Source organism: Quercus suber, unplaced genomic scaffold (genome assembly GCF_002906115.3).
Source record: "Quercus suber isolate HL8 unplaced genomic scaffold, Cork oak 2.0 scaffold_51, whole genome shotgun sequence".
NCBI classification, from domain to species: Eukaryota; Viridiplantae; Streptophyta; class Magnoliopsida; order Fagales; family Fagaceae; genus Quercus; species Quercus suber.
The window spans coordinates 1,073,799-1,100,121 of record NW_027069516.1 but is presented as its reverse complement, the minus strand read 5'-3'; the positions used below and the strand labels follow the sequence as shown (position 1 = coordinate 1,100,121).

The 26,323-nt window shown below is 33.8% G+C and overlaps 4 protein-coding genes across 5 annotated transcripts; 3 read left to right on the top strand and 1 right to left on the bottom strand.

The window, feature by feature from the left end:
• Positions 1-1,414: 1,414 nt before the first annotated feature.
• LOC112032085 (disease resistance protein SUMM2) lies at positions 1,415-7,792 on the top strand. 2 transcript variants are annotated; one of them, XR_002885044.2, is made up of 2 exons: positions 1,415-1,578; positions 7,221-7,792. XR_002885044.2 is itself a non-coding variant. In XM_024064792.2 (2 exons), the coding sequence occupies exon 2, from the start codon at positions 3,383-3,385 to the stop codon at positions 6,335-6,337; it is 2,955 nt and encodes a 984-aa protein (XP_023920560.2). In that variant the 5' UTR covers positions 1,416-1,578; positions 3,381-3,382; the 3' UTR covers positions 6,338-6,800. The 2 variants fall into 2 exon arrangements, 1 of the variants encoding a protein (XP_023920560.2); XM_024064792.2 differs by lacking the exon at positions 7,221-7,792 and adding an exon at positions 3,381-6,800 and having other exon boundaries at positions 1,416-1,578.
• Positions 7,793-8,896: 1,104 nt separating this feature from the next.
• Positions 8,897-12,314, top strand: LOC112032114 (uncharacterized). The gene is made up of 2 exons (XM_024064863.2): positions 8,897-9,178; positions 11,724-12,314. The coding sequence occupies exons 1-2, from the start codon at positions 9,028-9,030 to the stop codon at positions 12,020-12,022; spliced, it is 450 nt and encodes a 149-aa protein (XP_023920631.2). The 5' UTR covers positions 8,897-9,027; the 3' UTR covers positions 12,023-12,314.
• A 2,204-nt stretch (positions 12,315-14,518) lies between these two features.
• LOC112032078 (uncharacterized) lies at positions 14,519-18,251 on the top strand. Its single transcript, XM_024064784.2, has 4 exons — positions 14,519-14,725; positions 15,867-15,937; positions 16,741-16,830; positions 18,228-18,251. Exons 1-4 carry the CDS (start codon positions 14,602-14,604, stop codon positions 18,249-18,251), a joined length of 309 nt encoding a protein of 102 aa, XP_023920552.1. The 5' UTR covers positions 14,519-14,601.
• A 1,100-nt stretch (positions 18,252-19,351) lies between these two features.
• Positions 19,352-24,618, bottom strand: LOC112032097 (uncharacterized). Its single transcript, XM_065771959.1, has 8 exons — positions 24,409-24,618; positions 24,194-24,286; positions 23,583-23,660; positions 22,706-22,740; positions 22,530-22,585; positions 20,334-20,429; positions 20,100-20,181; positions 19,352-19,653 (listed from the first exon to the last, which is right to left on the bottom strand). Exons 1-7 carry the CDS (start codon positions 24,616-24,618, stop codon positions 20,123-20,125), a joined length of 627 nt encoding a protein of 208 aa, XP_065628031.1. The 3' UTR covers positions 19,352-19,653; positions 20,100-20,122.
• Positions 24,619-26,323: the final 1,705 nt, after the last annotated feature.

Below are 26,323 nucleotides of genomic sequence, written 5' to 3'. Positions count from 1 at the left end.
ACAGCTATATTCAGTCCATAGGATAAAATATAAAAGGAAACCAGGGTTTTTAAGTTTTGACAATCACAAACTTACCCACACCCATAGACCAACTAATACCCAAATACAATAACAATAAAATCAAAAAACCCTTACCTGAAATATGAAATTGTTGAGAGGGAAGAGCAATGAGAGAGAGGCAATGTGGTGAGTGAGAGAGTGAGAGGCAATGTGGTGAGTGAGTGAGAGAGTGAGAGTTATGGGCGAGTAGCTGTGTAAGTGTTAAAATTTTTATGCTCTGTTTTTCGGACTGAGGGAGGAAATTATATTCAGTTAAACTCGAGTTTATAAGACTCGAGTTCTTATAACTCGAGTTTTAAAAACTCAAGATCTATGTTCTGCATATCAGAGATTTATTTTTAAAAGAACTCGAGTTTTCAAGACTCGAGTTATAAGAACTCGAGTCTTATAAACTCGAGATCCAAGTGGACAACTTGTCCAGTCAGCATTTGGTCCGTGAAGCGGTGGAGTGAGATTAAAAACAGTATCTCGAGTTTCTAAAACTCGAGATGCTTAGTTTCCTTTATAGTTTCACGCGTTGTCTAACTAACTAAATACTACCCTTACCCAGGGTTATTCTGCACATTTCCCCCTAGACTTTGTATTCCTTAGTTGTTTTAATGAAATTCCGGTTCACCAAAAAAAAAAAAAAAAAAAAAAGATTTGTGTATAAATAAGTTGTCTAATGGAAAGGTTGATCCTGAGTCCTAAAAAGAGAGAACTCTATATTCTGAACTAGGAGAATATTTTATAAGCATTTTCAATTCCAAAATAGATTGTGCAAACTCTTTTTAATTGAACCTTTAAAATGCATTGATTATAAGAAAGTTCTCATCTTTACTTGGTAACTTCAAGTTAATCAATTTAACCTCCCTCTAGTTACCAAACAAGTTAAATGGTCCATTTGGTCCATATGATATCAATTTGTTTTAAATTGAACAAAAGAGGGTTCATATTTATCTCATTTTAATTTTCAAAACATATAAATTAAGGGGAAGGATATCTATTCCGCTACCCCTTAATTTAAAAGACAAAACTGCAATTTGTACCCTTAAATTTTGGTGTAATTTTTATTTTGCCTTTTAAAGTTACAAAATTTTGATTTGTACTCCTGACATTACATATATTTTGGATTTAAGCCATTTCGTTGATACGCTGTGATGAGATGTCTATTAAGTGTCATCTCAACTCAAAATAAAGTAGTTTTTCAAATCCAAAATTTGATATTTTTAGGGGAAAATTTAAACTATCCAAAAACTTAAGGGTGTAAATTGCAATTTTTCAAAAAATATTTGAAAGGACTTTAATAGGGTTCAAAACGACGTCATTTTGAAATTTGAATGATGAAAAAAAAAAAAAAAAACATTCTTTTGATCCTAGTTGGTATTCAATAGATATCTCATCACAATTCATTAACCTAAAGCTTCTGCACTCTTTTGAGTTTTCGACTATACTGCTAATGATTCATTCATTCTTGCTAGAGAAATAGAAGTTTACAGTTCATTCTTCATCGTCCCTACTCTGATCCATCCAATTCAAGTGAGTACCAGCTTCTCAAGCTTGATTACAATAAATTATCTGGATGCCTTTATGTTTGGTTTCTTTCTCTTGCTCTATTGATTGGAGTACTTAATTCTCTCGTGTTGGGTATCTTTCTTTCCTTCTTCTTCTTCTAGTTCTTGGTGGAAACAACCCATAAGCTTGCTTGGCGCTAATTTGGTTTTAATATGTAATGTAAGAAGTTTTGGTTATTCTTCGACTTATCAATATTATGGTTAACAATTCAATTTATGAGACTAAAATAACATTTTAGTTTTTTTTTTTTTTTTTTTTTTTTTAAAGCACTCATATTTGGTTACCCTTTAACCACAAAGATGAATAGAAATTTATGTCTAGGACTTTTAGTGCCTCAAGAAATAAGCAATCACACCAAAATTTCTCTTGCATGAACGTTGTTTCTGTTTTTGACTATATATGTTCAGATCTTTAGTTTTGCTTCTTTGCATGAATTGTTTAACTTCTTTAGTTTACCCATTCCAGATAGTATTTAAAGCAGAATTCATATTGTTAAATTTTGTTGCGATTGAGCTCCAAGAAAAATTAAATCTTGGCTTAAAATATGACAGTAAGATGTTGGAATAATTTTAATGCATACCTGTCCTATACTCTAACATTGACCTGTTTTCAATTCAGTTATTTAATTTTCATTTCGGTCAATTAACTTCCATTCATTTTTAATGCAGTCCTTCTGTTCAATCAGCCCCATTAAATCCACCAAAACAATATCGACTTTGAATGTTATAAAATAATAAATTGAAAAAAAAAATTAAAGGACTAAAATGTAAAAGTATTGTAAATTCTTTGTAATTTTAGCCCTTTTTCTATAAAACAATATTAATACTACAACATGAAAGTGTTGTAAATTCTCATAACTAAAGATCCTTGAAAGGAGAAATTGGCCTATTAGTGTAAGTATGTTTCTTCCCATCAGTACATTGTAGTTTTGTTCACTCCTCTAAGACACCATTTAATTCTGAAAATTTCCATCTCACAATCTTGTTCCATTCTAATTCATGCTAAGGAAGACCAGAATCTGTTCTGCTCGCTTTGGATTGTGTGTGTGATTTTTTTTCTACATTCAAGTTCTTTTAAGATATCTACGTTAGACCAATATTTGTTCTATGCTGATGATAGGTCCTCTGTAAATTCTGTTTGAGTAATCTTAGATTGCCTTATCTATCTTAGAATGTTGCCAAGTTGTCACTGCATCTCCATAGGTATATGCCCTGTGGTCAACTTATCTATGCTGTTAAATACATCAAGTTAAGATAGCTCTTTATGCATCAGCTGTTGAACTGAGTATCTGAAGCCACGTTGCTAGCAGTCATTCACTATTCTTTTCAGCAATTCCTTAAAAAGAGATGGTGATATTTTGAATCATGAAAGAATAGGACTGTGTTAATTAATTTATTTTCATTAAAAATTAAGATAGGCTAAAATTTTATTTTAAATCATGAAAGAATAGTACCATCTTCTTCTTTATACCTTTATATCCTTTTAAGTATGACTATTTTTGGAGCCGTAATGATATCTTAGCCATAAAGAATTGGTCCTTAATATCAAATTTTGTTTTTCTTCATCTTCCCTCTTAATAGGCATGTTGTCAACCTAGCAAAAAAGTACTTCTCCTATTCTATTGCTTAATATGTTGATCCCCTGTGTGTGTGTGTATGGAACATCTCACATGGAAACAATGTGTTGTTGTGTACAAAACTTTCTTTTAGATTGATTTCATTCCCTAGTCAAATGTGAAAGATTAAATTTTGCCTCTTTGGTATTAGGTATGGCAAAATTGGGAAAAATAATTGACATGGGGGAACAGCTATGCTTTTGCAATAGCCTTGATGAAAAGATGCAAAAACTAAAAAGAAAATGGGAAGATCTGAGCAGCAGGGAAGCTGACATAAATAAAGAACTAGAATATGCAGAGTCACTATATTTAAAGAAACGAAGGCAGCAAGTTGAAAATTGGTTGAAGAATGTAGAGAGAATAAACAGGCAAGTTCATAGCCTGGAGCAAACACTGGAAGAAAGGAGATTGCTTGGGCGTGTACAGTTGTGGAAACGAGTGGAAGAGCTGACTGGAGAAGTGACACAACTTGTGGATCAAGGAAGATTTCCTGGAGGGCTCACATTTGAAGCACATGAGACCAAAGGAGATGCATTGTTGACAACAAAATTGGTGGGTCAAAAATTTCAAACAAATATGGATAAGATTTGGACATGTCTAATGCAGGATGAGGTCTTAATCATTGGCATTTATGGAATGGGGGGAGTGGGGAAAACAACCTTGGTGACTCATATCCATAACAAACTTATAGAAAATCCAAACACTTTTGATCATGTTTTTTGGATCACAGTATCACAAGATTTTAGCATTCATAAATTGCAGAATGATATTGCAAGAATGCTGCATCTAGACCTTTCAAATGTGGATGATGAAAAGAAAAGGGCGGCAAAATTGGCCCAGGCTTTGATGAGAAGACAACAATCTGTACTCATTTTAGATGATGTATGGAATCATTTTGTTTTAGAGAAGGTGGGAATTCCTGTCAGAGTCAATGGGTGCAAATTGATTTTAACCACGAGATCATTAGATGTGTGTCGAAGGATGGGTTGCCAATTGATAATTAAAGTGGAGCCCCTTTCAAAGGAAGAAGCTTGGAGCTTATTTTTGGAGAAAGTTGGGAACGAAATTTCACTTTCTCCTGAAGTAAAAGATATTGCAAGGTCAGTTGCAAAAGAATGTGCAGGTCTGCCACTTGCCATAACCATACTGGCTGGAAGCATGAGAGGAGTGGATGACATCTGTGAATGGAGGAATGCATTGGAGATTTTGAAAGAATCAAAACTGGGACAAGATGACATGGAAACTGAGGTTTTTCTAGTATTGAGATTTAGCTATTGGAGCTTGAATGATTCAAAAGTGCAACATTGTTTTCTATACGGCTCACTATATCCTGAAGATTATAAAATTAAAAGAGAGGAGTTGATAGAAAGGTTTATTGATGAAGGTTTCATTGACAGAATGAAGAGTAGGCAGGTAGAGTTTGACAGAGGTCACACTATTCTGAATAAACTTGAAAATTCTTGCTTATTGGAGGGCATTATAGACGATTTCCCAAATGAGAATAAGTGCGTCAAGATGCATGATTTGGTTAGGGACATGGCACTACAAATTGTGATTGTAAGTCCTCAATTCATGGTAGAAGCTGGCGTTGGGTTGGAGGATATACCAGATGAAGAAAAATGGACAAAGGATCTTGAGAAGGTTTCTTTGATGCACAACAAAATATCTGAAATTCCTTCTAGTTTATCACCAAGGTGTCCTAAACTTTCAACGTTGATGCTTCAACATAATAGTCTAAGAAGAATACCAGATTCTTTTTTTTGGCATATGCATGGTCTTGAGGTTCTTGATCTATCCTATAATGGCATTGAATATTTGCCAAATTCACTCTCCCACTTGGAGAATCTTACATCATTGTTGCTTAGAGAATGTGATAAAATAGAACATGTCCCTTCGTTAGCAAAGCTCTCTGCTTTGAGGAGGTTGGATCTTTGGCATACAGGAATTAGTGAAGTACCTAATGGTATGGAAATGTTGGTCAATCTCAGATACTTGGATCTCTATGCACCCAATCTAAAGATGTTGCCTGTTGGTACTTTCACTAAACTCTCTCATCTCCAATATCTTGTTGTTTACCGGTCATCTGAAACATTAAAAGTGAATGGAGAGGAGGTAGCACACTTGAAAAGATTGGAAACTTTTAGTGGACAACTCAGTGAACTTCAAAACTTTAATGCATATGTCAAATCCCTAAAAGTGGGAGGACCTAGCAATTACCTACTTCAAATGGGATTAGATGATCCAGATGTCACGCCAATTGAAAGTGACACCTTTGACAAACGTGTAATCTTAAAAAGGTGCATTTTAAGTACAAGTAGAGATGGAGGAGAAGATTCCCTTTTGCTCCCAGAAGATATTGAGTTCCTATATATTCAAGAGTGCAATGACGTAAGAAGTTTATGTGGTATTTCATCATTGAAAAATGCCAATAACTTGAAGGCCTGTGTAATTAAGAAGTGCAATAGAGTAGAGCATGTGCTGTCTCATTATTCATCCCCCTCTTCCATTCTCACTCTCCAAAGCCTTGAGTCACTACGGCTTGCATTTTTGCAAAACTTAAGTGACTTTATTAGGTGTGACAGAGCTTTATCACAATCTCCACCATCAGGCACCTTAGCTTGTCTCAAAGAATTTAGAATATATAACTGTCCAAATATAAAGAAGTTATTCATGCCTAGGTTGTTGATGTGTCTCCAAAACTTGGAAGAGATTCACGTAGACGATTGTCGCCAAATTGAAGAAATAGTGGCAGCAGCATCCGATGAAAATGAAGTAGAAGAAAATAAGGACAAAGGCCTTGGCACTACCATATTCACTCTCCCCAAATTAAGGTGTTTGCAATTGTGGGATCTACCACAATTGAAGAGCATCTGCAATGATAATGCAGTACTAGTTTGTGATTCCCTCCAAGAAATAATAGCACGCAATTGCCGGAAGCTTAAGCGGATCCCTCTCTCACTGCCCCTGCTTGATGGTCAACCATCCCCACATCCCTCTCTTCAAATGATAAAAGCATTTCCAGAACAATGGTGGGAATCACTGGAGTGGGACCATCCCAATGCCAAGAATTTACTTCAACCCCTTTGTCAATTCACACGATATGTGTAACATCCCCATGTTGATAATTTCTTTCTTTCCATCACACTTTTATTTGTAATTTAAGAAAATTTTCCCCTTAAGAATTTTAGACCAACTTGGACATGTGTTCAAATTGTTTTCTTTGCATTGAGAGTCCTTTTTCTAATTATAGCCCCTTCAGGTTACTAATCTTGCTCTTTGAATTTTTCAAATGTCTTTGTTGATATATCTTCTACCACTGAATTTTAACATAAAGCCTATCATTCTTTATTGGGCTTTTTTTTCATTTGTTTTTGTGTGTGTTCTTTTATAAGCTTCTGCCCCCCACAAATGGTGAGGTGTTGATTGAGAGAAATTCATCTTGGTGTACAGTTTATAGGTGAGTATTGGTAAAATAATATAGTGTTTACCAAAAACTTTTGTATGATTCTGCTTTATGCTCAATTTTGTTTTCAAATTGTTCCAAAATGTCCTTGACCTTTGTGTAAACTTCAATGAACAGTGTGAGATGTTGTTAGGAACTGGGTATGGCTCTGTTCACTCTATGGCTAGTTCTATTTATTTAAACACAGTCATCAATGACTACACAAAACAACGTGAGAAGCCTGGCCCTATATATAGAGGTGTGAGTCTCCTCTCTAATTTACACATTTAGAAGATTAACAAATTCAGTTTTTATACTAACTAAACTGCCTAACAATAACTTAACAAATTCAACAACTTCAGGTTTACTTGGGCTAACCAATTACTGATTAGGACTGGAGGTATCACACACATCTGTTTCTTTTCATCTTATTCTTATTTTTACTTTGTTTCTTGTAAGCTAATCATTTTTATTTTTTTAATGTCCCTTTTAGAACAGCTATTTTACTTCTTTATAAGTATTAATTAAAATGCTTACTGCCAAGAATAGGATCAAGGATAGCTGCACTTTTGACATGATTCCATTGGCATGGTGTTATAGTGGTGCAAGAAGCATGTGGAAGAGACAGTCAGCAAGGACGAACTCAACTAGCTACTACATTTTACAAAGCTGATTTTGTTAAAGTTGATCTGGCAGTTCTCTATGAGCTCATCAAGGCTGCAAGTTGTCCCAAAGGCAAGGACGTACTTGTTAGTCCAAGAATGCCAGAGAGCTGCAAACATAATTAAAGGTAAACAACTAGAGGATATACGCAAAACATTTGTCATCAAGAATAATTTTACTCCTAAAGAGTAAATCAAAAACAGAATGCTTGGTCCTTTGAGTGATGTTTTAGTATTCCTTTTCCTATTTATGGTTAATTTTAAAAGTTATGATTTGATACCCGGATTATGTGGATTGGATTAGATAAGTGTGTGTTACGGGAATGTGTGCTGAGTCATATTGATCTTCCCAAAATAATAGACGACGACGATGATGAAAATTTAGAAGTGTTTGAATTTTATACCCTGAAATATTAGAATTTGAATTTCACTCCTGAAATTTATATTCGGTTTGCATAAGTAGCTTCTTCGTCCATATATTCTGTTAAGTGCCACATAAATATGTCACGTGTGTTTAGTTCATCCAATAAAATAATGTTACATAATTAATTATGCCAAGTCATTTTTATTTTAATTGTTTGAAGTTTTGTTAAGCTAAAAAAATGATGTGGCATCATTCTAGTGGACTAACTAAACATGCGTGACACTCTTATATGACATTTAACAAAATATATGGACAGAAGGATCGCTGATGCAAATGGAGTATAACTTTAGGATATAAAATCCAAAATCTAAAAAGAAAGTAAAATCCAAAGATTTCCAAACTTTAAGGGTGAAGTTTACACTTTAACCTAAAACCAAAAAAAAAAAAAAAAAAAAAAAAAAACCTTTTAAACATGTTTAGAAGCAAATTTTTTCCTAAATGTATTCATTACTTAAAGGAAAGTGCTAAAGTTACAATTTTTTTTACAAACTACTGATGTGGTAAATAGTTATTGAAGAAAAGAAAGAAAAGAAAAAAAGTGATATCAATGATAGACCTAAATAAGAACCAATAAGAATTTACTTAAAAAGTTTTTTCGATATATAACACTCATGTCGATAAAATGATTTGAACCCTTTATATTATATTATAATATTTTTTTCTATTTATTTATTAGTTATTGGAAAAAATTCTAAGTATTTCAACCCCTCTTTTTTATCCAATGCTGAATCAATGACCTATGTATAAATTAAGAAAAACAATGTTGCTGACAACTATTTATTTGTTCAAACGTAAATATTTATAAAATTGTTGTAAAAATATTTTTGTTTGTATCATTACTATTACCTAAAGCACTAAATTGCCTCTAAAAAGCCAAAGGCTTTATAGTTGAATTAGCACTTTTCTATGCACAAAATATTTGAGATTTTAAGGAAGAAAGAATTTAAGTGGCAGAGTTAACAACAAGTTGTAATTATTTCTTAAAAAAAAAAAAAAAAAAAAAAAAAGAAGAAGAAGCCTCTAAAGAGTCCTTAAAATGCCCCTCCCCAATTGTAAGTATCCAATTAAAAAAAAAAAATCCTTTAGCCTTCCAAGTACCGACTACCAAGGAATTTAAAAGATTAAAAAAAATGAAAAAGAAAAAGAAAAAGAAAAAGAAACAAGTAGACAATATATTATTACATTGATACGATACGATAGGAAATGCTCACAAAACCGATTACACTTTCCAAAGTACGCACCACCGTGTTTGAATCGGAACGATAACAAAATGGCTGACGCCATTAGAATTGACAGAATTCGTATGCTGGAAGGGCAAGCGACCAATCTTGATCGACGGGACAAGATCAACCGGATCCTAACGGACCTAGGCAAGTTCGCCGTTGATTCCGCAGTCAACGACTCTCTCAAAGCCGTTAACGGTTGGTCCCTTCTCTCTCTCTCTCTCTCTCTCTCTCTCTCTTATTACGTTTATATGTGATTTTTTTTATTTTTTTATTTTATTTTTTATATAATGTTTGAATTTGATTTGTTCAGTTCAGTGCTCCCACCGTTTAGGCTTTTCTTGTACTTTGTACCTAGAAGTTGCTCATAAAACATCATAAATGATACAACTTGAGCCATATCAAAATCTAAGTGTGTGTTTTGCTGAGTCCCACATCTGAGAACATATTTGGTATCAAATGATAGAATGTTAGCCATATCAAAATCTAATAAATGAGAGATGCGTGTGCAAATGCAGTGGAATGCTGATATGGTTATTTTTGCGGGCATGTCTCTTAAGTATTGATGATTTTTATATGGCTGATGTAGTATCATTTAATACTAAATACTTTTTCCCCACGCCGGGTGTTTATAAGGTCAAATTAGTTCACGATGAATCCCAATTGTAACTTGACTGGTCATTTTAGGGTATACCCCAGATGTGCCTAGCCATACCTACCATAACAATGTATTCTTCTAAAAAAGGCTATAATATGTATGGAATGTTTTTTTGAATATACCTGGGTCATGTTTCCTGCCCCAAACCAGCAGCAGGTGGAGCAATGAACTTCCCCTTCCCTGAAGTACTCAATGGGGAGGATAAAGCCCATCCTATTCGGATCAGGTCGGAGTGGGAACTCTTGGGGAGAAATTAAACTTCGATCCCTAGTTGGTTTTATTAGTTTAGATTTGTTGACTTTGGTGCTCTATTAGAAAGTGTGACTTGTTCTAAAATTGTTATGTGTCAGTGATGATCTTCTGTAGCTCTATTATGTTTGATGTGGTGCATTTGGAGGGAGCTTAATAATCGCACATTTAAAGATGTGGAGAGTTTGGGTAATTAGCTTTTGGCCTTGTTTATGGGCTCTTTGTTTGATTGGTCTCAGGCTTGGGACTTGCATCTGTGCTGGTGATGATCCATTGCTAGAAAGTAGCTACATCCAAGGATGAGAGAGACTTTGAGAAAGAAATGGAAAGGGAGAGGTGGTGGTGAAAGGGGTTGAGTAAAATAAAATGGGAGAAAGAGGCGAACTTATAAGGGGGGAAATCAGAGGCATACATGTGTTGGTATGAACCTGTTCTAAAATCATATTCATTTACGGAAAAAATTAATAAATGAAACAGAGAAAGAATAGAGTCCAATAGGGGTGTAGTTGAAAAAGTGGGTAGCTAAAATAGAGAAAAAAAAAAGGGTAGGATTTTTAGCTACAATTTGGCTAAGAATTTACTCTGCCTGATGTGAATCCTTTGCCCCATAAACTTCTTTAGAGATGCATAAGCCTAATGATTTGCTATGAATTTCTGTAAAGTGCAAATTCCCCAAGATGTTGGTATATCCCAGGCAATCTTTGATGGTTTCTTATTGAATATCTGCTTCTTTGCTTAAACTAGTTTTAAAATGCCATTCTTATGCAGTAGTAATTCTTTAGTCATAGTCATCATCTCAGGAAATCCTGGGTTCCTTATGTCATAACTTTTGAAAAATTATAAGATTCTGAAGCTCCTTTCAGAGTCTCAGACACTGCACATTGCATCGTTGAGAGATGCCCAATTTTTGTTAAACCTAAAAATGGGACATACTGCAACATTTCAAGCTTAGAACATAGCCTATCCCATACCCATATGGGTTACCTTCAAAACAATGAGAAGACTGCTACTTCTACATTAAAGGACAAGGTTTGGCTAGTCTACAACCAACAATAGGAAGATGACATGTGCAATGCACATGACTCGCTTAAAATGATTGTATACAATCACTTAAATGTGGTTTAGTAAGTCATGTGCATTGCATATGACGAGAACATATGTCATCTTTCCTATTATTAGTTGTAGCCAAACTTTGTCCTACATTAAATGCAGTTTTTTTTTACATGAAGCTGTTATTTTCTGTGTATATTTGATGATATTGCTTTCTTTTCAGTTGCATTATTAAGAAGTTATTGACTATCCAAATGATAATGCTTGTTAGTGATTCCAAGGTGTCCATGTGTTAACCCGTTATTTGACCAAAGCAAAGGTTTATGTCGTGAAACCTGATCGGCTGGAATAAATTTTATTGAGCTGTGTAGATTTCATACCTTTATGGCCTAATGGGTTATGGGTAGATTTCACTCTTTTCTTAGCATGGGTTATGGGTTCAACTTTAGAAAGTACACAATGCAAGATCACATCTTTTGATTAGACAACAGGTTGTCAACTTGGATATGCTAATGGTCCAAATCAAGTTGAACTTTACAATTATCATTTTGGTTCTTTTGTTGTTGTAGAGCTTTGACTCCATCTTGGGTTATGTTTGGTTTAATCTCTCAGAGTCGTTTTATTGAATTTGTACCTATCAATACTGTCATTTGTAAATGGATCTTCTCTGTCATCTTCATTAACTGCATCTTTAGCTTTAAAATTAATAAGGATGTATATTGTCATACACCATTATTTCTGTTTCCCAACCTTTAAAATCTCTCTTCTCACACTTGAGTATTGCAGGTAGGACGCAGGTGCATCAGATTGTGCAGGAAGGGTTCAAGCATCAACCTCCTCCACCCTCTTTAAATGATGAGAAGAAGTCTGAAGATCTTAAATTAGTAATGGAGGAGCTGCAAGCTGCGATGGAGGAAACACAAGAAGACATGCATAAAGCAAAGCAAGGAAATAAGATATCAGCCAAATCTGTCAGTACATCAGAGAATCCAGAGCCTCAGAAGAAGACACCAAACGAAGGCAACAAGGAATTGCATCTTCCAAAAATGGATAAGAAAAGGGTTTTTATTCGTTCTCGGCTTTAAAATGGGAAGAGTTTAACAACCTTGATGCCTGAAATATCACAAATCATATTGTCGACATGTAATGCTAGTAGACTTAGAATAACATGTTGAGGATTTGTATATGCATTCTGCTCTACCTTATGCCTGAAATATTGCAAATTGTACTGTTAAAATGTAATGTAATAGAATCAGAATAATATGTTGAGGATCTGTATATGCATTCTGCTCTACCTTATGCCTGAAATATCACTAATTGTACTGTCAACATGTAATTGTAATAGAATCAGAATAATATGTTGAGGATTTGTGTTTATGCATTCTGCTCTATCAAGTGCTTGTTCAGTATAAGTTTGAATTATTGATAACCTTGTGAATCAAAAATTCTAAAGACACTTCTGCACACACTTTACTACAAATAGTACACGTCTAAGTGGAGATTGGATTAATTTTCACAAGTACCAGTGGGTTCCCACATCTAAGTGATGTAATCTAATCATACATTAATAAATGGGGAAGTTGTGTCAAAGTGTGTGCAAAAGTATGTATCCAACTGGGGTCGAACCCAAGTGGGGCCCAAGTATCCAAAAGAGGGCCTGGGCCACCTCAAGATCCAATTTTTTTTTTTTTTTAGTTATTATGATGGATCTAAATTTATGAAATTTTTTAATACTAATATTGAATGCCTATTTGGTTTTTATTTTTATTTTTATTTTTTTTTTTTTCATTTACTCTAGCCCCGCTAACTTAAAATTCTAGGTCGGTCCCTATATCCATTTGTACATAGAAGAACTCTCTTGTGAATTCACTTGCCTCTCTTACAAGTGTGTTTGTGCATTTTACAATACCTTGGATGCACATACATTTTGTTGTTCAGATATTATCTGAACTAGTGTTTGGCAAAAACTCAAGTACAAGACTCCTCATATATTCAAAGCTAAAATATGGAATATATGAATTCGGGCACTCGTTTCCAATCTTGTTGCTTGGTACTGTGTTCAAAGAAAGAGTGGATTCTGTATTAGTCTATCTAAACACAGAACAATATATATATATTGCTGTGTTCACTACTTAGGTTGTAGACTTTATTGTCTATTTAAAATCATCCTGATGTTTCTCTATTCTTGTTTATTTTATGATGATTTAGTTGTTATTAATGGTTAGAACTATGTACAAAATAGTGTTGACTCCTTGGGAAATAGTTCTATTTACTTTATACCTTTAAGCCAAGAGATTAATAGGTTTTTTTTTTTGGGGTAAGTTGGATTTGAACTTAAGTATTTTATTTGACAATAAGATATTTTATCAATAAAACTAATTAAAAACTCAATCATTACTAGTTTCTAATAAAAGTTTATTTTTATAACAAAGAAAAACATCCATGTGTGACCCTTGATGCATGGGTTAGTGTTCGTATTCAATAATTAAATGAATCAAACCTTGATATATAAAATTTTTTTTGAAACTCAATTCAACTTAAATATGAAAAATAAATAAATAGATATTCTTGACTTGCACTCAATTCGTTTATGATCTTTTATTTTTTATTTTTTAAAATCATCCCTAAGCTGTTGTTTTCCAAACATATTTTCTATAAAATTAGTAAAAAGAGTATCTTTTGTTAATGAACCATTTTAGAAAGTATTGATACCACTTTTTTTAATAAATAGATTATTTAAAAAAAAAAAAAAAAGCACTTAGACATAGGCTTAGACACTCAAGGGCCTGTTTGGTATACTTGTTTAAACATATGTTTCAGTTTTTACAACATTACACACATTTTTACACACTTTTTCATCAACACATATTTTCATACATATTTTCAAACAATAAAACACATGTACCAAATACTCCCTTGGTACATCCTTAGCTCTTCCCAAAAGAAAACATAAAAGCCCAAGGGCAATTTCAGTCATTTGGAAAAACAATTTCATTTTTTTCTTTTGTTTTGTTTTGTTATTTTTTATTGGGTCATGCTCATGATGTCCTAAAGGCATTAGTTAAATTATCAATTTTAAGAAAGTTTTAATACTACTTTTTTGAAAATGAAAATTTTTGCTAAATATTAATTATTTTTTTATTTCTTATAAAAAATTTATAAAAATAGATTATTAACCGCCGTTACCTAAAANGTACATCCTTAGCTCTTCCCAAAAAGAAAACATAAAAGCCCAAGGGCAATTTCAGTCATTTGGAAAAACAATTTCATTTTTTTCCTTTTGTTTTGTTTTGTTATTTTTTATTGGGTCATGCTCATGAATGTCCTAAAGGCATTAGTTAATTATCAATTTTAAGAAAGTTTTAATACTACTTTTTTGAAAAATGAAAAATTTTGCTAAAATATTAATTATTTTTTTATTTCTTATAAAAAAATTTATAAAATAGATTATTAACCCGTTACCTAAAAAGCTCTTGTTAGCATTTTTTTTTTTTTTTTTTTTATTACCCTCAAACTCAACAGTCAAGTGTCAACACAACTCAGATAAATAAAAAGAGTCAAAACAACTCACTTTCTCTCAACTTCCATACACAGCACAGATACACACACTGAGTCAGTGTCTGGAATAATCTAACAAAGACTACACAACACCGAACATCTTATTATGGCGGCGTGGACAGGCGCGGCTCGCCAAGTCGTGAATCTCGCTCGGCTTTCCTACTCAAAAACGCCTTCAACTGCTCAAGCCGCTTCCCTCATCCATCGGCGTGGTCTCGCCGGTGGTGGCGGTAATCTCTCATTCATTCCTTTTTACTTTCTTTACTCCTTGTTTGATTGCTGAGAAAAAAAAAAAATTTAAGAATGTAAATTTTCTTAAAACTAATTTAGACTTTGGTATATCATTTCATTCGTGTACTTGGGTTTTGTTTGGTTCTTACGTTTGTGGGTGATGGAGTGTTGGTTTGAGAAACTTTCGTTTGGGCTTTTGAGTTGTTGAATGTGACCCTTGTGGTATTCAATATCAGATTGCTCTACTAACGTTAAAAAAAAAAAAAGTTTTATCTTTATTTGTTTATATTTGTGAATGTTTAAGCGCGCTTTAAAATACTCAATGCTCAAAGTCCCAAGGATTAAGCTTTTTGCTTGGCCGAACCAAAAGCTGGTTTTATAAAACATGCATATGGTGCTTTTTGATTAAGCACAAAGCACACCTCGGTGGGCTTTTTTTATTTCTGCTTAAAAATATAAGAATCTTTGAAACCAATCTTGAAGGGACTGACATGAGCCATATATGTAAGTGTTGTATACACGTACAATTTTTTGTTCACATATCAAATGGAATGAACAGGGATAATTTACTATTCTTATGACTTTTCATCTTTGTGTTTTAACCATATTCTTAATCATAACTATTACCGTTATATGTTTTTATAAAGCGTAAAAGATTTATATAAATGTTATGTTCAAACTTCATATGACTTGATTATTATTGACAATTTTTTTCAAATTTGCAATATAAAAATATTAAGAAATTGAATTAACTTTTGTGTCATTGAACCAACCATTTGAGCTAAAAGGCAAAACATATTCTAATTTTAAATTTAATAACTTTTTTTTTAATTATAAGTTATGAATCTTGCATTGTTTCATAGTAAGCAGATGCACAATTTGTGTATTTGACATACTTCCTCTATTGAAAGGTTATGCACGGTGCACAAAACTCCTAGTTTTGTGGGATCTGGAAGAGGTGATTGAATAAAATTATTGTACTTATTATAAAATATGCACTGAATCTTGCTTTCAAAGTTATTTTATATTTTATATTTAAAAAATGTATGCTTTATTTCAGTCATGTGCACGCTTGCACTTTGTGCTTTGCATTTAGGCTCAATGCTTTTACAAACAATATTTAGTTTGAGCATATTGCAGGTCATCATGGACCTCCAAAGGTGAACTTTTGGCAAGACCCATTGAGCCCATCCAAATGGAAAGAAGAACATGTAAGTCCTTTTCTTTTTTGGAATTTTTTACAATATGTGCTCTTCTTATGATGGGACTGCTTGCTGACCCATTGAGATTAAGATTATACATTACTTTTTCATGGTGCTGGAGAAGTAACCATGTATCATATGTATGTCACTAGACACTTAGTTGTGATTCTATCATATGCACCATTACTTACTAAGACAAAAATGCTATACATATTGTAATGGTTGGTTACCTTTTTTTATTCATTTTTTGATATGTTATGGTAGAGCTCTACGTCAAACGGCACATCTTCTCTCATCCAAACGGGCTGGTTGGAGGTTAAGGGTGGGCTTCTAGAAAAAAAGGAGTTTGTATGCAAATTATCAATTAAAAAAGGAATGAGTTATCTCTCCTCTATATTTTGACTTCTCATAAGAAAGAGAATCATCTCTTCTACATTTTGAGTTCATAACTATGTTGGTCATTGGAAAGTCTTGTGACATAACTGAGAGCCACTCTGATTTCTGTGACTAAATTACTGATGCTAGACAGTCTTAAGCATTTAGGGGAGAGAGAGAGAGATGTCCTGGATCCTTTTAGCCTCCAAGAAAAGAAAGCTTTTCAGTTGTAATAATAATGGGTGTAGTACAAATTTGAGCTTGGGATCGAGGGAGAATGTAGTGTGAGAGGATATATATTCAACCATGAGATGAATTAGAAAAAGGGATCATTTCAGTAACAGTCTTGTTACAGAGGATCAAGCTGATTGAAGAACTTCTTTGTTTATTGTTAATGAAATGTTTCACCAAGTTTTTTTTTTAAATAACTTTTGCAGTTTGTGATTGTCTCTTTGACTGGATGGGGGTTACTTTTCTATGGAGGTTACAAATTTTTCACTAAAGGCAAAAATGGCAAGAAGGAAGAGGTATTGTGCTCTACCTTTTGATTTATGATCTTTGTTTGTTTCATATTTATGGTATGATTTTGCTTATCACATTATCCTCTCTAATCAAAAATGAATTCTGTAGCAAATGAACGAAAATATTGTTACATTAGTTGCTCATACTTTGCAACTAATGTAGCAAAATTTAACTATAGGGATTTTCTGGGCATCTGTAGGTAAACATGGTGCTCTACCATGTGAGTTGGTAATTTTGGTCTGGTTCAGATTTACAAATGAGTGCTCTTAGATGTCCGAGAGATAAAGGGTGTTTATATATAAATATGTGTGTGTGTGTGTGTGTGTGTGTGTCATAATAATCATACTCATGAAGTTTTTGGTTTGCTCTATCTTCCTGGCTCTGATGGGGCACATCATGATGTTTGCAAATTTTGATTTTTGTAATCCTAATTTGTTTTCTGTTAATATGTTTTTGTATGTGGAATTCTTTTCTGAGTGAATATGTATGTATGTATTGATGCTGTTAATGAATTGGAATTATATAATAATATTGTGATGGGAATTTTAGATCAGATCCCTTTACTTGATAGGAGCAAACTTTGTTTAGTGTTTGCAAATTCATGCCCATATAAATGCTTGCTGACGTTGATGGTCCTCTTCCTTTATTGGGGGAGCTCCTCCATCAACAAGTGGTCTCATATTTCATTACCTTGTGGAGTAGCGTTGCTGCTATTACCTCTTGGGACTGGCCATGAGACTTAAATCTCTATTACAATGATTTTGTTTTTTTGAAAAAAAAAAAAAAAAAAAAAAAAAAGAAAAACAACAACAACAACAACAACAACAACAACAACTTTGTTAGGGATGTTGGGAGATTTTTTTTAACTTTTTTCCTTTAATCCAAATTTCCAGGATGAAGTTTTAGTTTCCTTGTATCCAACTTTTTTCCTTGTGATATTCTGTATTCAGTATGACAAGCAACCAAGTAAAATTACCCTGCGTACGGTATAACTTTTTTTATCCTCTCAACATTTTGGAGCATTCTTAGCTTCAATGTCACCCTCAATAGATTTATGGTTGGGGTTAAATTTCTTAATTCTCAATTTATCTTCTGCCTAGACCTTTGCATAACAAATTTAGGAGCTCAATCTGGAGCTTAAAACTTGGCCTAATAAAAGATTATTGTTTGTTAAGATTATCATGGATCTCATGATTGTTTTGCATTCCACCAATTTGATTAACTGGGGCATTTAGCACTTGCTATACGGGTCTCATTCTTTTACAATGAGTATTTTTTAATGGTATTCTTCATGAACCACAAACACTTGTTTACCTTTTCATTTTTTCCTGGACAATTTTATGCCTCAAAAGATCTTCAATGTTATTTTGTGTTGACTCTGACTTACCATGCCTGTTTGCAGAAGGTTGGAGAACCATCACGCTAGCATATTTCTATGGCAGTTCTACAATGCAAGACCAGTCACATCAAGTGAGAACGAGAGAGTTTCTGGCCTTGTTGATGTAAGTTGTGTACATGCATTGATTCTTGAGTTCTTGACGTCTCTAGTTGTACATGAATACTAAAAATATGCACAATGCTCGACTATGTTGTTAAAAATGATATTAAAGCTAACTAGATATGATTGTTCTATCCCTAATCGTGGCACTCCATCAATAACTTCTCTAAATCTAGAGTGTTGGCTGTGAGACTGTTTTTGAGTTTTAGTTACATGAATAAGATGGTTTGCATCCTTCATCTCCATACAACTTTCTTGAGTTCTATCACTGGACCACAGGAATTTGTGGACTGATGCATTTTTAGACCTTCATATTCAAGAGGATTTATTATGTTTAAGATTTGGGAGATGTGCTCAACTCGTACAATTTGAGCCCAGCGGAGGAAAGTAGATGTAGAAAACAAAAAGGTTATGAAGGCAAAATTCCACAAAATCTAATATAATGGACGCATTAACAGTACAAAAGCAATTGATTTCACAATACATAACCAGAATTCATTGAAAGTTCAAAGTCGTAGTTTCCGATTTAACATGTTCCAATGGGTTCTTCATTGGTCACAGAGGGTGACTTCTGAGGCGCAAAACAATTTATGCCCTTTATTTTACAGTCAAGTTTGAAAATATTTTAGGTTGACCAACATTTACGACCGAGCCAAATATCGAATAAATAAATTTCCGGAAAACATTTATGTTATCATAGACCACTCTACTAGGTGTTGAAGTCCACCCTGATCATCCTATAATAAGAAAGAAAAGTAAAACCAACTCATAGCCCACCCAAATTTGGATCACCCTGAATCCCTGGACATCTATGACAAAGAGAGGAGAATAGCCCATTTTCAACAAATGACTTGTAACAATTATTTTTTCCACCGAAGATGCCTAGAACAGAATTTTTACCAAAACAACATGCATGACCACTTACGCAGAGCAAATACATTTCTAATGAAAGACTTGCACGTTGTCATTACTATTTAAGAGAGTTTCTTCAAGTAAGTGTGAGTTAGCATTGGGTGGAAGTGAGACAATTTACTTCAAGCTCGTCTGAGAGTCCGTCTATTAAGTAAACAATAACACAGCCTTCTTACAATTCTACTAGTTTCTATCTCAACAAACTTGTGACAATAAATGATTTACAAAAAATATAACACAAGAAACATCACAGTCAAAACTTATATTACAGTTTGCGATGTCACTTAGCTAACCGTTCCTCCCTAGTATTGTTGGCCCTGTTCATTCAGGGTGTCTCCAGTTCACTATGATAACTGCATAAGAGGCCCCAACATGGAATTTCTGAAGAGTTATCTTGAAGGGCAACGAGAAATGTCCACTGGTGTTAAAAAAGAAATAAATAAATCTTTTCGTTCCTGAAATATATCCAGAGCTAGGCTCTGTGTTCATCCTTAAAATTAAAAATGTTACATTTTGTCATTCTGTCCACTCCTATTAAGTTTCAAGGACAAAGATAAAACTTGGATGATATGTCAAGACAACAATAGAACTTCAAACTTTTTTTTTTTTTTTTTTTGTTTGTTGCTAAAATATAGTTTAAATCCTATTTTTGTTTTTAAAATATCAATTCTATTAGACATGCTGACACAAATCAAAACAAAGTGGACTTAAAGACAAAATAGGTGACATAAAATTTTCCATGATAAAAATATAAACTTTTTTTTTTTCAAACAAGGCAACCAAGAATATTTCTACAAAGCCTATATTATCATCACATTAAATCAATAATTTGAAAAGACCATCACAAGGATCTTTACTGCATACCAGGCTAAAATGGCTAAGATGCCTCAGTCTGCATCTTTTATTTCTGCTTCAACATCAACAACTGCTTTAGAAGAATCTTTTCCTGTAAAAGACACAAGTTCAGGAATATAAATATAGGGTGCTAATAACTATAAAATGCAGTATTTTATTAAAAATATAAGAACATATAAAACTTACATATTTGATTGCATAAATCCTCAAAGAAAAAAAAACAGCAAGCTTTGAAGAGAATACCTCTCTTGGAACGGGAAAAATCATTGAAAGCCTGCCCAAATGTTGTAGATTCGTTGGAGAACTGCACAGAGTCCCTTACAAACTTATCATCCACCACTGAAAATAAAGCCAACTGTCAAAATGAGAAAAATGAAGACATACAGACATATACTATAAGTTACCAGAACAAATCTATTCGAATCTATGAGAGACAAATGAATTGCACCAACTAGGATGTTGGCTAGAAAATCCATAAGACTGCTAAATAGAAGTCCATGATAAGACATTGTTAGGATTTTAGTGTCATTCACTTCCATGACTTGGTTGTAATCAAATTTCAAGTAGGTGTAATTCGATTATGGTAAAAAGTGTATTATATAAGCTGTCTTGAAGCTGCCCAAAGAAGTTCATTTGGAGATTTCTTGTGAGCAAAGGTATGGATCTCACTCAAGTGAATGAGGTAACTTGCTCAATAAAGAGATAATCTCGCTTGAACGAAATAATAAATGAACCTGAGACTTCACCCATTCCTTGCTCAAGGCTCACTCAAGCAAAAATGCCCGAATTCATTTCCCTGGTTCTGTTTTGTCTTTTGACCTGGTTTTGTGCCATCTCTTTAAACCTTAAATTTGCACCTATATAAAGCTACATTTGAACGCCTCTTCCAGTGAGTAGAGGCAGCCACACTCTGTGTTATTGAGAGAATACTTTGTGCCACTTTTCAATTAAGTCAAACTACAAAAACCTTAGTTGTTTACTCACTCATCTAGTAAGCCAAAGAGTACTTGAGAGATTGAAACCACTTGGTTCTTTTCCCAATAAGGTTCACTGCAGAAAATTTTCAATGAGGTTCTTTGGAGAGCCAGTGGTTGTAGTTTGTGCGGACAAGGAGTTTGTGGAGGAGATTTGTTGAGGAAGATTCCAAAGGTTCTAGGCTAGAAAAGCAAGGAAGGCATTTGCAGAGGTGGCAATATAGAGTCTAGCTATAGAAAGGTTTCTAAGTAGATTATTGTAACTATTTTTTCTTAGTGAATTTTCTATGGGATTGGTTCCCAAAATTGTTTTTCCATCAAGGAGGTTCTTATTTGGTTTTCCACTTGTTACCAAATCTTGTGTCATGCTTTTATTTGCTTTCGTATTTATTGCTTATAGATTTGGTATTGATATCTGTGGTGAAACTGTATTACCTTGTGGATTACTTAATATGCGATTGAACAATAAATCCATAATTCCACTGTATTAATCACATAAGGGTCTAAATTGATTTTTTAGATATCTTAACTGTTCTTGATCATCTTCATATATCAATAAAGGACCTTTTTTTTTGGTCTAAAAGAAGCATATTTCAGGGCTCTGTGTTCGAGGAATCTTTAGAGCTTCCCTAGTTTGTTCCAGTTTTGGGCCACCTTGAAATTTTATACAACACAATGATCAGTGCAAAATCCTTTCTATCCATAGGCAGAGAGGTAAGGGGAGAAAAAGGAACGGGGTGGAGAGAGGGCGGGGGGGATGTTAATTTAGGTCACTCAACAAACTGCAAAGGTATGACTGATTATAGCTTAGACTTGGCTTTATCAATCAAGGGAACAACTATAAGTATAAACTCCAGTCCACGATCCAAAAGGTGAAGCCTAATTATTGGTAGTGAGAGCCACAGAAGTGGCATTAATTTGAATCACTTTCAAGTGCACTGGAAGGTGATCAACAAACCAAATGGAGCACAACAAAATAGTGTCAACTAACTCCCTTCTGATCACATCATTATCTATGAGTATGACAATATTAGTCTATATTACATATAATGACATATGGATAACATAAAAACAGAAAATCAAAGTTACATGATCTGGATCCAAAAAATATGTAAATTAAATAATAATAATAATAATAATAACAACAAAGTCACCTGACTAAGCTTGTCAAAGCCGCAACTAGGAATGAAAGGACAATTTTCAATATCAAACAGTAGTTTATCATTAATAATCATAAACCTATCAAAAGTACTTCCACCAAAATTTTATAAAATACAAATGTTCCACTTGACAACTCTAAAGCCTTGCTAAAAGTTAAAAGCTCAATGACTATACACAACTAACAACCAACTTAGTGAAATTCTGCCATATTATGATTAGAAGTATCACTGCAAGTTAAATGCCTACACCCTACTACTGGAACAAATTGATAAAAGGAATTCAGGAAATTCATATTTAACTTTACCAGAGAAAGGTTGAGTGCAGAAGGGGCAAAACTGTAAATCATCGTTTAGGGAAGATCTGCAATGGATAACATAACTGTCATGTCAGACAACTCATAATGCAGTGTCATCAACAATAGTGCAAAACCAAGTCTCTGCAAGCTAGTTTGACATCATTAAAGGGCTCAACAACTCTTACTTGAAAACTTGAAAATCATTTCCACAGTTTGGGCACTGCAAATATACCACCAAAAAAAAAAGGAAAATAAATCAAAGAAGTCATGAGATGGAAGAAGAATAATTATTCCTTTACCTTCCAAAAATACCCATAGGAAATTGTTTGTAAAATATTAGATGACAAGTAACTACGTATTCCACAATGTAAGAACATATAATTTTTTTATTTATTCAGTAAATAGGTCATTATTTATTTTTAACACAATTTCTGATATGGAAAGAAAGGTTTGAGCATCAAACTTTTGGTTCATGCTTGTCATCATCCATAGAGAAACAAAATTAACCGGCACTGCATCCTCTTTATCCAGCTAGATCATCCATTCAATGGTGCAACTATTATATAGAAATTAGAAATCCTAATCATCTAACTAATACACAAGCTATTCATTTCCCAAAAAAAAAAACAAATCAAACGAAGCCAATGAACAAACAGTCAATCCTCCATGTGTTTAGGATCTCTAATGAATAGAAGCCCCTAATGAATTAAGCAGGGTAAACTTTGTTTATTCAATAGGGGTGATGACTTGCTAGTTGCCACATAATTAATTAATCCCATAGTATATAACCATCCACTCACATGCATATTTATACAACATGCTAAGGCCTTAATGATAAATTTGAACACAGCTCAACCAACAGATGTAAAAAATAATCTTCAATACTTGAACCAATGTTATGAGTTACAGGTTTACAAACTATGAAAGAAAAAAATTAAGTAACAATTTTGAGTTACAATTTTATGAAGATAATATAATTGCTTTGTACAACTCATAAATAGCCAATTGAAGAAACCAAATATTTTCAAGAAAGGAAGTAGCAGAAAATTGAAGAAGCCTCACAGTGCCTTGAACTATATCCCGTCCAGCCCACCAGAGAAAAGCACCCAAGCCAACGATTGGTACAAGCACTGCAAAGAGCTGTTTGTGAAAATGCAACAGCTAATTAGATTTAACCACATATACTGATGTCACAGTCAACATGAATCTATAAAATGGCCTCAACACAGTTATGCTATTAGATTCATACAAGTAGAGAATACACACACACACACAAACACACACACACCAAAATCTATCAGGTGTAAGAAGCTGGGAAAAAAGTAGGTAATTCTTGATGAATAGACAATCATGTACAACAACATAATAGAACAGACCACTCATACTTCACATAATTCCATGAACTGGAAAAGTCAAGTCGGCTATAGAGACTTGTTATTAAACAATTGCAACAAAGAATAATATATTGAACAAACAACAATAACAGCATTAGGATATAGAGCAAACCATCACACTATGTAACGCTAAAACAACTAAATGAGTGAATAGGATGCTATAAAGGAGTCCATATATCAGTTGAATAAATTGTACACAACACGCTCATATTTTAGTTGAACTAATTCTACCCACACACACACATATAGAAAGAGAGAAAGAGAGAGAGAGAGTAATACCCAAACGGAAACAATTGCATCCAGAACCCAACCAAGCTGGCCAGTAAATGAAAGATAAGTCAGTCCAATAGCCAAAGCAAGATTACCAGAAGTCTAGCAGTGGCACCATCATCTCTCCCACCTCCACCACCACCACCACCACCATTAAACCCAAACCCCTGATTAAACCTCACGGCAACCACTCTTTTCTTCCCCTTCCACCCTTCCTCTCTCACCAAAATCCCATCCCCACACTTACTCCCACCCAACAAAGACCACCTCTCCCCATAAGCCTTCAACTTGAACCTGTTGTCATGTAAAGAACCAAGCTTTGCTCTTGATAGAGAGTAACAGTTACTGGGTTTTTTCTTGCGTATCTCGTACTGCAGTAAAGATTCAAACTTGAAGGCTGAAATATTAAGAGAGATTTGCAAAAGGGGTGTCATGGCAAAAATATGTGTTAACCATAAAAACTTCTTCTTCTTTTTTTTTTTTTTTTTTTGAGAGAACCACCATAAAAACTTATATCACTGGTTTTGGATTGGGTAGACAATTGGGAATTTCATTGTGGCTTAAAATGGAATAGAGATTTTTTTGTCAGCCTTTATTTCCTTTGGTAACGCTTGTACATTCTAGTCTCTAGAGACACAGTTACCTCCCTGTCTCTCTCTGGGCATATGCATTAGTATTATCCTCTGTGAAGGTAACACGTGTGATTCAAGTGGTCAGTTTGTACTGTTTGTAGTTTGGATGAGATGAGATGAGTTGTTCAATTTTTCTCGCCAATTAAACGACTAACGTTTAGGCAGAACGACAAGTAAATGGGTCCCATAACGCATTCCCAAGATGTTTAGGGTCGGATCCAAAATTGTAAATAGCTTTTAATATTTTTTATCCAAAACTATGAGTAAATGTGGATCATTTAAAGGTAATAAAGGGGGTTTGGATTCCGCGTTTGCGTTTCAGCAAACGCGTTTTCCTCCCCTTTTTTTTTTTTTTTTTTTTTTTGCCGCATTTTTTTACTTTTGGGAGACAAAAAAGCTGTGCATGAACAGTGCGTGCACTGTTCACGCACTGTTCATGCACTGTTCATGTAATAAAAAATATTAAAAGTGGGTCTCACGGTACTATTTACACATTTAAAAATTATTTTGCTACAGTATTTTCAGTTTTCAGTTTTCAGTTTTCAGTTTCAGCAACAATAAGCTCAATCCAAACACACCCAAAATGTTAATAAGAACTCTTTATCCATTAAAGGATCAATACATGCAGGACCTAAATAGGAATGACAATGAGATGAAGCAAGATCAAATTATGGGGGTCTTGTTCTCGCCCCATTTGTACTTCAAGATAAGAAGAGAACATCTATATAAGATGAGTGTTTTAGTCCTAATATTAATTAGAGCAAGAGAAATAAGGGAGAAAGGAGGACTATAGTAAGAGTTGAGAGAGATGAGTGCTTTGTAAAATCGTAATAAGAAATTTATTTGAAAAAAGATGAAATTATAGAACTTGCAAGTTGCAAGGACAAGATCACAGGGTCTGGAGTGACACAAGTGTATGTGATGCTTATCAAAACTTTTCTAATGCCAAAGTTAGCGCTTAGAATAAAATATATGGAGTGCATGGACTATGAAGTGTGTTTGGGAATTTCATACCTTGGCATAAGCAATATCTAATGTTTATATAGGACTTCGGCCATTACTCAATGATTTTTGCCATATCCCATGATTTCGGTTGTGGAGTGTGTAGAGGCAAAAGTTTAGGGCAAATATGTTGAGTCATGCATTGACCATTAATGGGATCGCAATTATCGTACACATACTTTAGTAATGTTGCTTTTCCAAATGGGATTAAGTAATTTGAAATTTTCCTTGACTTTCATATTTGTCTTTCTCATCCGTCCAAAAATTTGGATAAATTGTCTGATATGAACAACACTATATTTATACATTATTTATACACACACTTGGAAGAGGCAAAACCCCTCTTTGTCCCATTCCTATTAAGGAGAGAAAAAACTAATGCAAAACAATGAAGAGCTGATCAAATTGTTGGATTGGGATCTATAAACCAAAATAAGATATTCATGGTTGACTATATTTTGTGAGTTACTTGTTATGTTAGGAATTTAGGTGTATTTTAGTGTGC

Excerpts from the sequence above, each read along its gene's own strand:
- LOC112032085 (XM_024064792.2), top strand. The coding sequence starts at position 3,383 with ATGGCAAAATTGGGAAAAATAATTGACATGGGGGAACAGCTATGCTTT.
- LOC112032097 (XM_065771959.1), bottom strand. The coding sequence starts at position 24,618 with ATGACACCCCTTTTGCAAATCTCTCTTAATATTTCAGCCTTCAAGTTT. Across the intron at positions 23,661-24,193 it reads ATGCAATTGTTTCCGTTTGG|CTCTTTGCAGTGCTTGTACC; the intron begins GTATTACTCTCT and ends TTTCACAAACAG. Across the intron at positions 22,741-23,582 it reads GGGATATAGTTCAAGGCACT|TGCCCAAACTGTGGAAATGA; the intron begins GTGAGGCTTCTT and ends GTATATTTGCAG.
- LOC112032114 (XM_024064863.2), top strand. The coding sequence starts at position 9,028 with ATGGCTGACGCCATTAGAATTGACAGAATTCGTATGCTGGAAGGGCAA. Across the intron at positions 9,179-11,723 it reads CTCTCTCAAAGCCGTTAACG|GTAGGACGCAGGTGCATCAG; the intron begins GTTGGTCCCTTC and ends TGAGTATTGCAG.
- LOC112032078 (XM_024064784.2), top strand. The coding sequence starts at position 14,602 with ATGGCGGCGTGGACAGGCGCGGCTCGCCAAGTCGTGAATCTCGCTCGG. Across the intron at positions 14,726-15,866 it reads TGGTCTCGCCGGTGGTGGCG|GTCATCATGGACCTCCAAAG; the intron begins GTAATCTCTCAT and ends AGCATATTGCAG. Across the intron at positions 16,831-18,227 it reads AAAATGGCAAGAAGGAAGAG|AAGGTTGGAGAACCATCACG; the intron begins GTATTGTGCTCT and ends GCCTGTTTGCAG.